The following is a 14918-nucleotide window of genomic DNA, read 5'->3' on the forward strand; positions in this document are numbered from 1 at the left end:
ACTAATAAAGGTCTATCTAATCTAAATCACTATAATGTTATATATCTGTACATCCATCATCGTGTTTGTGCGTCCTTCTTCATACGACATGGAGATCCTCTCAAAGTCAGTCATACTTTTAACTTTTTTAACTTTTTAACACAGAGAGTAATCTTGACATGTAGTATTTTATCAGCAAACATCCAAAAATCATTTTAAATAAATTCTGTGACAGCATCTAAACCATCGTCATGGTTACAAGTGATCATGTAAAAAAATAAAATAAAAATAGCCCCAAAACAAACATAAAAGCTCTGACTTTTTTTTCAACAGTAAGACGAGAGGATCTTTTTCAAATAGTCTAGCTAAAATAGTCGATCCGAAAGTCAGATTATTCTCCTGTCGATCAGAGTCACTTGTTTTGAACCAAAATGTGTCATTTTGTTTCTGTTTACATGGAAGTCTGCTTAAACAAACAGGATCAACATATTCTGACTTAACTAAAACATTTCTCACACAACGTTTCCCTTTAGGAGTGTAGATACTTCATTTTTTGTCGGTATTAGATTAAAATCTTCATTTGTTATTTAATACAGTATTATTATTATTAGATGCCCTCACTTTGGGTATTATTGCATTGGTTCAAAGCTGAATCCACTTGCATTGTGAAGTTTTATATCCATGGTTGTCCAAAAGAACCAGGAGATGCACTTCATTAGATCAGGAAAAAATTGTATTTGTAGAATTTATTTAAGAATTTGTTTGAAGAAGTCGGGTTTTTATTCATCACTGAACAGCAGCACCTAACCCCCCCCCCACACACACACACACACACACAGATTTATCTGGAAAAAAGAAACAAAGCAGTCCTGGAATGAACTAACAAGGTGAAATCTTACATATGTGTTGAGTCTGCTGCTGTGTGAAATAAAGTGGTTTTTTTTGCGTCACTGTGTGTGTGTGTGTGTGTGTGTGTGTGTGTGTGTGTGTGTGTGTGTGTGTGTGTGTGTGTGTAAGAGAGAGAGCGGTCTTTCTTCTTTATATGGACTTGTTGAGCCCGGAGCGGGGGTAGAGGACTGTGATAAAGTCCCCCTTTCTCTCTACTGCCTTTTAAGCGAGTCTCTTTCCAGCGTGTCCAGAAAAGGCAATCTGTGTAGCCGGCTGGAAGGAGGAGGTGGGGGTCAGGGGGGGTAGGGTATGGGGGAATGTTTATCCACAGCAGCTATCCCATTTTCCATGATCCCTAAACTAAAAGGCCGGCTCAAGCCTTATATGGACGGACTGGGAGTTTCCAACTGGAAGAGTCGGAACATTCCTGTAACCCCCCCCCCCCCAGCTCTGCTTTCTCTCCCATTACCTTCATGTGTGTATGTTGATCTCCTCTCCTTAATAGATCAGGTGAACCATTCTAGTGTCACGGGACAGTTTATTCTTATGTCTGAATGAGTTTTGTTTAATGTGTTCTTTCATCAGGTGAAGAAGAGTCTGCAGAAAGGGGGTGGGGGGGGACCCCACGTGGAAAAGCACCACACAGTTCATTTACACCTGATCACGACTGAAACAACCCCGACCTCTCTTTATCACGTAAGAACTCAAAGAACTGGATCTGTAGCCGAGGTTAAACGTGGAGGCAGACGTTGGTGAGTACATCCAGGGTCACGTGAAGAGGAACTCAAACATCTGGCCGCTCCGAGCCTTCATTTACACATGTATGTTATTATACAGTATGTCAGGGTGACACAAAAGGGACACGGTATTAGTATAACTTGCATAGAATGAAGTTAACTTTGGAAACTTGTGTTAATATCAAATACCACCTGGATCTCTACATAAATCCCATTGGCCTCTGAATGCAAAACATTTGAACACCATGGGGGTGTGACTGCATCATATGAATCAAAGTAAAACAGGACTGATTGTCCTTGATTGCATCTGTAAGTAATGACGTAAAAACCTCAACCGTCCATTGAACGCTGAGTTATTGTAACAGACTTCCATGTGGAAACAGTGAAAAATAACAGAATGTTATTGAAAACACATCAAGTAACGCACGACAGACGGCAATGGAGCGTCACTGAAAAGATACGAATGAATCATCGCTGAATTCCAATGACTACATATTTTTTTCTTCAGCTCTCATGACGTATTTTAGTTAGTATTTATGTATTTTAGTGTTTCATGTCTTCAGAATCAGCTGTGATGAAAAGAACCAGCCCGTTGGTCCATCCCTGTGGCCCATGGTGCAGTGCTGCATCTCTGGTCAGTTGCTAGTCTGAGATGAAGCACTGTAGCTCGGGACAGAGGACAGACATTCCTGCTTTATCCTTCCCAGTGTTGTGTTACATCATTAGGGACGTTAAACTGAAGGTCATGGGACAGGAAAGCTCTGCATTTACTGATAACAAGAGGTCAGTCCAGGAATCTGGATGATTCACAAAGTAAGCCTAAAATGTATGTTTATATCTGTGTGTGAATGAGTGAATGAATGAATGAATCCTGTAGAAGTGAAGTAGTGATGATGATGATGATGATGATGATGATGATGATGGTGGCGGCAGGTTTTCACAAAACAGAGGAGGATTTCAATGATGTTTTGTTATTTTCTCCTCTCTCCTGGGGTCCAGTTTTCCCAGGAATCCCTTGACCTATCAGAAAGGGGGATTCCTGGAAATACTGTTCTCGGGGGTGGGGTTTATCAACACATCCATGCATCCATCCACGTGTTATGACATAAGTACGTACTGACTGTTAAATATGTGTTTTGAATGTGCTTCGGCTGGATTGGATGTTTAATTATGATAAAATAAAACTTTTAATCGTTGTTTCACTCAAATGAATTGTGATTTTTTTCAGCAGAGGTTTGAATGACCTGCTTCTATTCTCTCTCCTGATTAAAATATTAATTCAAGAAATTTTTTTGACTTCCTTTAACATTGACATATAAGACATTTCTAGAGACATGGTCCAGTTTTCTAACAACAACTAATATATTACAATTCCTTCTTGATGTTTAATTGCAGTAAGATATATTTTTATATGTATAATGTAACCAGATATTGTAATAAATATATAGTATTACTCTTTATTCAGGTTCTTTTCTTGATGCTGTTCATGATTTGTTCATGCATAAATTGGTGAATAACAAATAAAACTTTTTTTTTATTACAATCTTTCCTTATCTGCTTTCTTACACATTCACATTTGGTTTGACTAAATTAAATTTTGATTATAATTGAATTATAAGTTACACTGAAATGGAAGGTTTAGACCACATGTGTCAACCTCAAGGCCCGGGGGCCACATGTGGCCCTCCACATCATTTTATGAGGGCCGCGAGAGCATAAAAGGTCAGAGTATTTAAAGATAAATAGGTCAAAAGTGTGCTTTGACCAAAAACTACATTTCCCATAATGCATTAATTCAGCTCATTTTAACTGACAATCATTTTGAACAAAGTTAACGTCCTAATTTGTGTTTGATGTTATTTTTCTTTATTCTCTTGGATAGTTTGATCCTTGATTGATGGAGTTTTGTGGGTTTCATTTATGTTAAAACAACAAGCAAACCCTTTTTTCCTGGACGTTTGTAAGTTAAATAAGTAATAAATTCAGTTATACGAAGGATTAGTTACATTTATTTTATATTACATTGTTACATTCAGTGACATTTATTAGTTACATCTGGCCCTTTGAGGACAGCCGTCATGCTGAAGTGGCCCTCAGTGAAAATGAGTTTGACCCCCCTGCTTTAGACGGATGAACGACACCTGTAGGTGAATATTTCTATCCCTTCTCTTTTAGCGGGTCGACATGCAGACTTGAAGGAAATATGCACTCTGATTGGCATTCAGGTTTTCAACGTCTAAGAGAATGATTCTCGCTTGGGGTGCGCGAGGTCCCGTGTTCAATTCCCGGACGAGCCCCCACTTATGTTACAACCCAGCTAGAGAAATGGGGAATAACACAGAAAATCCAGATGTTAAAGAGGGAAATACACATTTATTTAGTAACTCAGATTAAAGGACAATTGCTCACCGGGATATTTTTACATAAGAAAAACAAAATGCAACACAAAGACGACTCACTAACAGATACAAAATAACCAACACTTGGCTAATTTAGATATATAAATGGAAAACAAAACACTACCAGGTCTTAACAAGGCTGGAGAAACACCAGAGATCCCAGTTCTACCAGTTCAGAGGTGTGCTGCCAGTCAGACGGTCGCCCTGGCTGAAGGGTTTGCAGAGAATTTAAACCACCGATGTCAGGAGACGAGGCGGGGCTTAGAAGATGGCACACCAATCAGGAGATGGGGATAGCGGAGGAGGCGTGGCCAGGAGTGTGAGTGTGTGTGTGTGCTAAGGGCGTGTACACACTTTATATGCATTAAGATTGACTAACAATGTGTGCTAGAGTGGTTCAATAATTGCCCTACGGGGATTAGTACAGTTAAATTAAATAAATAAATTAAAATGATAGGACAAAACAAACAATAATAAAAAAAACAACAACGGATAATTTATGTCATAAGAGACCAAAAGTAAAATGCAGGACAGGTGAATAGCATCTGTCTGTAAAGTATGGTAAACTAGCCCTTTTGTATTGTATACACACACACACACACACACACACACACACACACACACACACACACACACACACACAGTATAATACATAAAGAACATCACACTCAAAATGTCGGTGACCAGTGTAGTGTGTATGTTACGGGTCCCAGAGTATAGTACCACATTAACGAAACACGAATCTGTGAAACACAGATGAAAAGTAGCGGTAAAGAAGAAACGGACCGCTTGCTTTGTCGTTCAGGTTACATCTCTTATTCAGACAAGTCACAATAAAACAATACATAACATTTGGCCTTTCAACTTCAACTTCTAAATTATAAACACTTTAGCAACATAATTCATAATCCATACAAAACAAATACATTAACATTAGCTTCCATTTTTGGTAAAGCATTCAACACGATAACTCTTTCTGTAATATTAATCATGTGGGAGTCCGAATCTCACTCTACAGTAAAGCCAGCGGTCTGCCTGCAAGACTAAACTAAGGGTAAAGTAAACCCAAAACACCCGCGATGCAGCGGCACCTGCCGACTTGGTGACATTTTCACGATTTACAAAGTTAACAAAAACACTAAAAACACTGTCACACGGTCTTTTTAACACTTTTCCGTGCGACATGAACTCTTAACGAGTTGAAATTGGTTACTTTTACCAACTACTGACCTGAAACACAGATGAAAAGTAGCAGTAATGAAGAAACGCACCGCTCCGTGTGTCGTTCAGGTTCCATCTGACATGTGGAGGAGGGTCCCACCCTAAGCAGCCCGGGGTACACCTGCTCCCGTGACAAAGGTTCCACTTTCCGCTGGCTACATTTACTACATTTCTTTACATATGAACGTTAAAATAAATGAATATAAATCATTTCAACAAAAATCGACTGTGGTCGCACAATTTTGTGCGTACCCCATGTAGTTTGCAGTTGTAGCAGTAAACTGTTGGTAGTTATGTATACTATATGTTAATATGCATACCATATGTTAATATGTATATTTCATATGTTAGATATGTAATATGTATTTATTTATGTATGACCCCCCCCAATGCTGCAGTTGTGCAATTTTTCCCACTGTGGGACTATTAAAGGTTTATTTTATTTTATAAACCGAGCGCACTTCCGGATGCCGTCTGGGAATAGAATGCACGTACGGTATCACGTGACTACCTAGCAGAAGTCCGCAATGAGGCGAAGTCGCGATCTTTGATGCGCTAGGTGGCGCTGTAGTTAATACTCCATCCAGTGGAGGGCGATAATGCACCTTCAGCGATTCAGCGGTCTTTCCCGAAGAAAAAGAAGAAGAAGAAAAACAAGAAGAAGAAGAAAAACAAGAAGAAGAAGAAGGAAAACAAGAAGAAGAAGAAGGAAAACAAGAAGAAGAGAGCAGCAGCATCCTCCTTCTGTACAGCGAAAAAAGATTTAATCGCAACATCATAGCGGATTTGATAAAAAATATGCAGGTAAGCTGTTTAAATTGCTTAGATATTACATCAGTTAGTCGATGTGTTCTTCCTCGTTGTCTTCGTTGTGTTGTGTTTTTATAGAGCGTAGCGGCTATGCTAACTGTGGGCTAGCTCAGATAAAGACAAACGTAACTTTAGACCGACCGAGGGGATCCTCCCGGAATGGAGTGGTTCTCACGCCAGTCTGACGGGTCAGCCTCCCCCCACACAGACCAGTGACCTGCTGCAGTGTGTTGATCAGTGACAACAAAATGTTTCTGATGTTATGGCTCTGTCCTGACCACTGACATGTCTGAACACTGAACCTGACTGTCAGGGAGTTTCTTGCTTTGGGGCGTAACTTGTGTGGAAGTGCAGACGATGGAGTGAGAGCCAGATGACTGGTAAATGATTATTTATAACACGATGAGTCAGTTCATAGCAGGGGGGAAACATTTACACAGAATGGTGCAACAATGGCAGCCCGAGTTAAATATAATAAATTCAAGTATGAAATGATTATATTACATGATAAGCCTAATATGTTAACCAATTCTGAAAATCATAAATACATACGTACATACTTTATGAATTTATTAACCGAGCAAATTGTTTGTCTCACAGTAAAAAACAAAACATTTACATTTATAAAACATAATTCAGACTTTCATGTCATGCTGAGAAATATGTTGTGATCTAGTTAAACAGTAATATATATATATATATATAAAACTAGGTAGTAGTTAGACTGAATATATACAAAATCATTATTTATGCTAGCTTCATAGCTACTTTCTATTGGGAAGTAGTTGTTCCAATCTCCAACCCCTAAATTTCAATCCCTGAAAATAATACTGAAAAGATTTTTTTCATTTTTTTCCAATGGTATATTTTAAAATATATGTTTAATTTGGGTTTTTTTGATAGAATGTAAAATATTTAGATTCACTTTGCAGTGTTTTTTAAATTACAAAACATGCTTCAAAAAAATGCTGTCCCACGCTTTAATGCCACAGCCATAACACAAGTTGTTGTCCCACATGGGTGGTGCCTGGTTTCAGACTTAAATCTGAATTTCTGACCAGGACGTTACACAGCATCCCTGTCCTGTATGGCTACACGGTGAATCTCATCATTTTTACGTACAAGTGTTCCAAAGTCTGACAAATCAGTATGTTACATTAATACTTGTCAAAACTTTACACATATTATATACAAGTCAGTACACCACATGTGTTAAACTCAAGGGCCAGGGGCCAAATGTGGCCCACCACATCATTTTATGTGGCCCTCGAGAGCATGAAAGATCAGAGTGTCTAAAAATAGATGCGTCAAAAGTGTGCTTTAACCAAAAACTTGACCAAACTTGACCAAAAACATTACCCACAATGCAGTCATTAAGCCCATTTAAATTTTGACATAAATATTTTGAACAAAGTTAATGTCCTAACTTGTGTTTGATGTTATTTTCTTTATTCATTGATAGTTTGATCTTTAATTGATGGAGTTCTGTGGGTTTAATAACCTGACAAATTAAAACGTTTTATGTTATAACAGTGAAACAAACATATTTTTTGTGTAACTGTAGTATTTGTAACTTGAATAGGTAATAAATTCAGAGTTATTTAACATTATGGAGTGTGAGTGTGAGTGGGAGACCTTTTCAGTTCTCACTGGTTCTTTGTTAAGGCTGGACGCCAAATAAAGACCGTTCTAGGGGTATCATGTGCGTCATCCTTGCTCACCGTAAGAAACACTGGGGGTGTTACAAGTCTATCAGAGTGTGGGAAAAGGAAATACAGATATACGGTGGTTTAATATCAGTATAGGGAGGGTTCATAAACATTTCAATTACCATGAATAATAAAATAAGTACTTGGTCGCTATATTGTGGAATTCATTTTTTGCGGGTGGTCCTTCAGCGAGGGATTACTGTATTTACAATCTTTTTCACCCATTAAATCAAAGCTGAAATTCTGCACTTCAACTACATCTGGATTGTTTTATTTAAAGTTCATTGTACTACTCTAAGGATCTAAAGTTAGAAGGTGTCCACATATTTATGGCCCTAATTCTGTAATGCTGTTATAAAAAACCTGGAAAAAATGACTCCAATGGAGGCTGTTGACAGTACGTAATGACTACATACCTGCTGCCTTCACCTTTTATGGTAATGAAGTCACTTGAGGGCCTTATGCTGTTCCATCTAAATATCATGGTCACCTACTGCAGTTCAATACAGATCCAACAGGTTTGTTAATGATTTGTTACTTCACTACTTTACCGCACCAAAAACACAACACCGGACATTCGTATGAAGGTCAATGTGCATTTCTCCCATCTTTGAGTTCATCCCCAGATGTTGCTTAGAAAGGAAACTACAGAAAAAAGAAGCAGCGAAGATTCTACAGAGTTCCTCTGTAGAATCTTTGTTGTAATGCCCTTCTAACATTATGTTAATGATGAAAACACATGGTTTACATTCATATGCAAAAATTCTTTAGAAACATTATATTTTGTTGTTCAGGAAAAAATATTCTAACATTTTCATTAAAATGCCCTTAAAATAATTTCTTCATTGATGCAGTGACACCCACAACATCTAATCATTTGATGAACCCCATTTCAAGGGAAATCCTGCTTTTAATTTGATATTTTTAAAAATCCTGCTCCTTTTTCCTCCTACTTAAATTTCAAACAGAAAATGTACAGATTTATTTTTCCTTCATTTTAAATGGGAGATTTTTTTATCCATATTTCCACTTCAGTTTACTTTTCTTCTCTTGTGATTTGTCATACAGAACTAAAGTTAATGCTGGTTAAAGTAAAGTCCAGGCTACAGGAGGGAGGAAGAGTGTGTAAAGCCTGACTAGTTGTGCGGTGTGATGGGTCCAAGGAGGAAGGTCTCTAAACCCCAACCTGTTGGAGGCGCTGGTGGAGGGGAACCCATCGTGAGATCCAACGAACTCAAAGACTACATCAATGAGCTGTCTCATGAAGTCCTTTGTCACATATTCAGGTACATTAGTCAGACAGACTCTATCTTCTGAATTTGTCTTTATTTTCCACAAACATTCTAAGAAAAAGACGTGACATAATACGTGAGGCTCTGCATAAAAGTAAACATGTAAGTGATGTAAACAGCACAAAATAACCCACTCACATAAGCTTAGCAAATATTTAGGCTTTCATATTTAAATACGGTTCTGCTGAAACTTGTCTTTCATATTTTGCTTGTTTTGTGTGCCAATATCTGGAAAGCAAAGGCAAACTCATAAAATCAGTGTGAGCTTGAATGTGGAAATCTCCAACTTTGACCATTGACTTGAAAAAGGAGCTTATCTCACTGCGTGACACAATCTCTTTAAATGGACTTCAGAGTTTTAAAATAAATCCTGGCGCGCCGCAAAAAGTACTGTCACTCGGGTGAAGTGTGGTTATTATTTTTATTCAAGTCTTATCCAAGTCCAAGTCCTCAGAAATATAAATGACTAGTTGCCAGGCCAAACTTTTCTTCATTCGTTTATACTTGACGCATGTTTTACATGTTTAATTATAGGTTAAACACTATAAAAATAGCAGTTGATGAATGCATTTAATTTCCCACTATAGCTGACTTCACAGAAATAAAAGCAACATCTTATCCAAAAGATATTGTACAAATCATTTTTAAATTTGGAGCATTGGTTTGTTTTGTAGATACCTACCTATGAAGGATATCATGTGTTTGGAGTGCCTGTCCAGAAAGCTCAGAGAAGCTGTAAATCTGTACCTGCGAGTGGTCAAGGTGGTGGACCTGTGTGCTGGCCGCTGGTGGGAGTACATGCCAGGAGGTAAGAGCTCACTGCTCCACCATCGCATCTCAATCATCCCAAGAAATTGAATTACTTACGTTTCAGTAGCGACATTATTCTACAAACTTGTTTCCAAAGAAGTTGGGATGCTGTGTGAAATGTTGATAAAAATAATTCAATGTTTTCAAATAGTGTGTGTAATGTTAAATGCATGCAATTTTGTAAATTATAGTGTCATTTAGAATTTGAATCATGTAACACATTTCATAAAAAGAGTTGGGGTAGGGCAGTGCTACTCAATTGTTTTCTCTTAAGCCCCGGTTTCTTGATTTGATGAGAACCAAATTTTTGCGCATCTGTGACCACAGCCTCCCAGACACGTTTCAGAGAGATGTGGTGTTTACATTACATCACTGTAAATTTCCTGCTTAAGAAGGGCCCAGAAGTTGAACTCAGGAGAAGACGGGGGGGGGGGGCATGCCATTAGTTTTTCATCTTTAACAACTTCACTAGTCATTCACGCAGTCGAGTACTTTGATACACCTGATGGATCGTTGTCTTGCATAAAAATCAAAGTCGTTTTGGAAGGTGCAGATCGCTCCTTGAAGGAAGTGTCTTCTAAAAATCGAATCCATTGTGGGCGTTGGCAATGTGCGAGTCGCAACAAGCAATAGCAGGTTTTGTCTGTTCTTGTATGTCATTTTATGTTGCTGGTGAGCAATCACTTAGATCAGGACTTGACTTGAGTAATATTGAACTTCTGGATGCAGCCCTTGTTTTACCAACTATGAAATGGATCTAGTTTTGGAGAATACCGTGTGAACTTTATAGCTGCAGCTCAGAGTGTTGGACCTGCTGCAGCCTCATTCAAGCAGGATTCAGTACTCTCAGTGAATTCTTACTGGATCTAAGGGCCATCAGCTACACACTCACTGGGACTTGATGAGGGGGGATCATTCGATTATAGAGATCCTCCGTCATCAGGAAAACTTGAATACCCATCGGGACATAAAATATAAGGTGCGGAAACGCAACTTCGAATCTACTTTGCAATGCTCAGTCCATCATGAACAAGGTTGACGAGCTCCAAGCCTCCATCGCACATCTGGAGGTCTACAGAGAAGCGTGTCTTGTGGCTTTTAACCAGACCTGTTTGAACTGTTTGATCCAGGTTGGCAGACCTGGATGTCAACTTATCACTTACAGGCTTCGGGACACCAGTGAGACTTACCCCCCTGGGATCTTCTGACCATTCTGGTATTCTTATTATCCCAGCCTACAAGCCACTACTTGAAAAGAGTCAAGTGATCTGCAGTGATCTGAGGATGCTGTTGAGGAACTAAAGGCAGCCCTTCAATGCATGGACTGGAATGTTGATGGTCTTCTGATCTTGATGAAAGGAGTGAGGTCATATCATCTTACAGTGGGTACGGAAAGTATTGGCTGGTTTTGGAATGGATACTCCTCAGTTTCCTATTTTTATGGCAGAAGAATAAGTTCTATGATTGGTGGTTGGAATACAGAGGGCTTTGCTAATGAGAGCACATGCTGTGAATGTCCTGGAAGGAGGGAGAGACAGACAGTCTTCTCAGCTGCACTCACTATATGCTGGATGGTCTTGTGGGAGGATGCAGGTGCTCTACCAAAAAGACATTTCTGTAACTACGCAGGACATTATTATAGTAGGTAGAATGGGTCATCCAATGTTCCAAGGTCAGCGGTTCAATTCTCGCTCTCGCCCAGCCACCTTGGAGTGTGAGCTGACAGGGGGAGACGTCAGCTCACCTCCTGAGCACTGCCAAGGCGCCCTTGAGCAAGGCGCCTTGAGCAAGGCGCCTTGAGCAAGGCGCCGTCCCCTTTACAAGTTCCTCATGAAGGAACGCAGCACCATGGAGGAGCTGCGTGCCGCTCTACCTCCCTCTCACCTGAATGTCCACAGGCGCCTTGTGTGTGTGTTACGGACCTGTACACACTATAGATTCATGTACCTACTATCCTGTGTGTAGAGTGAACTTGTAATTTCCCTTCTGGGACTAATACAGGTAATAAAATAAAAATATATATCTGTACCGTAGTTTTATTTAAATTTTACACTAAATATTATGTACTGAAAGACAGAAGAATACTTTCCTCTCTTACATCAAAGATCAGATTATGACTGATTTATTGACTTTTCGTTGGGTCTTCGTCACTGATTGTGACATGGTTAGCTTTCCTACCCGATAAGAACCAACATCCTCAAAATTAATACCAGGTTGAGGTTGTGTGACTGCAGGTGACATAGTAACCCTCTTGAAAAACACAATTTTTTGAGAACTATTTTTTTGGAGAAGTTGTTATTGCACGTAACTTACTGACTATGCATCCACTCAGGACGCTGTCATTGCCTATAGGAACACACGATTGAGGAATCTGCGGTCGAGATTGCGATCTGTTTATCTTATTATTTACGGTAATTTAAACATTCATGAACCCTCCCAATACTAATATTAAACCACCTTCTATCTGTATCACCTTTTCCCACACTCTGATAGATTGTTTAAAGCACTTTTGTGTCTCACGGAAGTCCGAGACTGACGGAACGGAGTGCACTTCCAGATGCCGTCAGCCAATAGAATGCGTGCAGGGTATCACGTGACTACTTACCAAAAATCCGCGATGATGTGGAGTCGCAAGTGTTAATACACAAATGTGCAGGACGCACAGATGTGTCCGTGACCACATCTGTGCCAATATGAACAGCATTGTCTTTGGTGAAGACAGTAATGTGGGAATGTCAGTTCTCTCCTGAAATCAAACAAGTACAAATATTTTGTCTTTCATGTTGGGGGAACGGGTGGTCTGTTTGTAAAGATAGGGGACACCCTGAATAATAACTTCTCTAAATTGTGATCAGGCCAGTTTTAGAACAAAAAAACTAGTGTTAATCATCACCTACATCATCTTTATGTATTTATAGTATAAAATATGAATAGAGATCATTTGATTGGTTTAACAGATGCAGATAAAAGGTCATTAAAAATCATGTTTTTTCAACATTTAACGTAAATAAATTTAAGAATTTAATATTAAATATTTCATATATTATTTAGCTTAAAGAAAAGGTATTTCTATTTTAACTCACACCATGAATGGTAACATTTAACATTGAGAAGTTTCAGTTAGTTAAACTGGTGAGGATGATCTTTTTGCACACATAGAAAAAGATTGAAAAAAACAACTGTTGTTTGGTTTTTATTTAGGTTTTACAGACAGCAGTTTTCTGCTCCTTTTGAAGAAGATTCCAGATTTGGAGCAGCTATATGGCCTCCACCCTCGATACTTGGAGAGGAGACGAGTGAGAGGCTACGAGGCGTTCAGCATACCCGGTGTCCTCGAGGCACTACAAGCATGTCCCAATCTGCTGGTCAGTATGTCACGTGGGAATGACATTCTGTTACATTGAGAAGCTTTGGTGAATCACGGCATGCAGTTGTTTTTTTTCGTTTTTCCAGATACAAAATTCTGTAATCCGCTTGGCACGCTGTAATAATGAAAATTATTTTTTCAATTCCCCAAATATTGAGAATTTAACTGGAGCATAGTGTTGAAACAGAGAACCAGATTTATTTATTCAACTGTGCACATAGACTGAAAGTGGAGTGTAGCGAAATTAATCAACACCAAAATTGTGGGCAGATTGCTTAAAACTGGAGAACGGGTTTATGAAAAAAAAATTAAAAATGAATGAAAGAATCTCTGGGGAGGTGTTCCGGGCATGTTCTACAGGGAGTAGACCTCAGGGAAGACCTAGGACACGCTGGAGGGACTATGTCTTTCAGTTGGCCTGGGAACGCCTCAGGATCCCTCTGGAGGAGCTGGAAGAGGTTTCTGGGGAGAGGGAATCATGGACATCCCTTCTGAGACTGTTGCCCCCGAGACCCGGTTGAAGATGGTTGGATGGATGGAATAAATGATCTCAGTGTTTGCTTCTATGAATCAAAGGAAGTGTTGTGACATTCAGCATTTGATGCAAGAGCCAGACTCCATAACATAAGTCAATTTGTCTTTAAGGATGGCCGTCAGTTGGGCATAAATTTGCATATTATTTCCATAACAGTGGTAAATAATATTATGCCTATGAAGAACCTGACACAGAGGAAATATAAATCGAAAATAGGACCAAGAACTGACCACTTCAGACTGCAGGCATGTCGGATACCAATCAGAATTCCTTCCATATCCAATTTTTAAAGCTGACCGTCCACACTATTTTTAGCAAGTGTCCAAATGTGATCTTGCTCTGTTCAGACTGGGCCACATTATTGGCTGATCTCAAAGGTCGCCGTAGCAAAGACTTTCGGGGCAGAGGCGTCCTCCATGCTCCGTGACGCGGCGCATAGAGCGAGGTCAACGGATGGTCAAAACCAATCGGAGTGTTGGGAGCTGTTCAGACTGCCCAAATGTGATATGAAACTGCCTCCCAAATGTGGTTTCATTTTGTCCCGCAAAAATCGTAGTTTATGTGATATATGACTGTTCTGACGACAAAAGAGACAGCCGATATCAATCTAGATGGGCTAAAAATTGGGTCTTGGTGACCAGTTTGAACACAGCCTTACGCTACACCACATGAAAAACAGGCAGGACACAATTTGCCCGTTACGACAGAGAATGATTGTGTCTAGAAGTTGGAGCAAAACCAGGTAGATGCAGTGTTCTTTGTACCGGTCTGTATGAGCTGACAGTTTGGAATAACTCTTTATTAGACTTATTGTGGGGGATGATGTCAATGACTTACTTGGGAGAACCTAATTATCATCATCATTGTCATCCACATTATCCAGAGTCAGGTCGCGTTTTGTCGGTTGTTGAACATTTTGGCGTTGTTACTTTTTTAAAAATTTTGATCTGTAACATATTTATAGGGAAATTATACATTTTGTACCCTAATGACACCTTTCTGGCAAAAATGTACACATGAAACAACTTCAAACTTGCTAAAACATACCAAACATCACAATAAAAGACCTTTTCATATGTCCCTTTGAATGTTTGAACTATTTTTAAGAATTTCTTTTAATGTTGTAAATAGTAAGGAAATGGGGCTTTGGTTCAAATTAAAGTGAATGTGA

The 14918-nt window shown here is 39.2% G+C and overlaps 1 protein-coding gene and 1 long non-coding RNA gene across 3 annotated transcripts in view; both read left to right on the top strand.

Annotated features, from left to right (window-relative positions):
• Nucleotides 1–3149, top strand: part of LOC137602849 (uncharacterized) — a 7513-nt gene extending 4364 nt beyond the window's left edge. Inside the window, exon 2 of the long non-coding RNA XR_011037206.1 lies at nucleotides 1453–3149. This is a non-coding gene — a long non-coding RNA (uncharacterized lncRNA). The remainder of the gene's footprint in view (nucleotides 1–1452) is intronic.
• Nucleotides 3150–5903: 2754 nt separating this feature from the next.
• Nucleotides 5904–14918, top strand: part of fbxo38 (F-box protein 38) — a 44336-nt gene continuing 35321 nt past the window's right edge. For both annotated transcript variants that reach the window (XM_068325449.1, XM_068325450.1), the window contains exons 1-4: nucleotides 5904–6028; nucleotides 8812–9029; nucleotides 9710–9843; nucleotides 13047–13210. In XM_068325449.1, the coding sequence (XP_068181550.1) occupies nucleotides 8896–9029; nucleotides 9710–9843; nucleotides 13047–13210 (432 nt within the window). In that variant the 5' untranslated portion in view covers nucleotides 5904–6028; nucleotides 8812–8895. The remainder of the gene's footprint in view (nucleotides 6029–8811; nucleotides 9030–9709; nucleotides 9844–13046; nucleotides 13211–14918) is intronic.

This window comes from Antennarius striatus, chromosome 10, assembly GCF_040054535.1.
Source record: "Antennarius striatus isolate MH-2024 chromosome 10, ASM4005453v1, whole genome shotgun sequence".
Taxonomy (NCBI): domain Eukaryota; kingdom Metazoa; phylum Chordata; class Actinopteri; order Lophiiformes; family Antennariidae; genus Antennarius; species Antennarius striatus.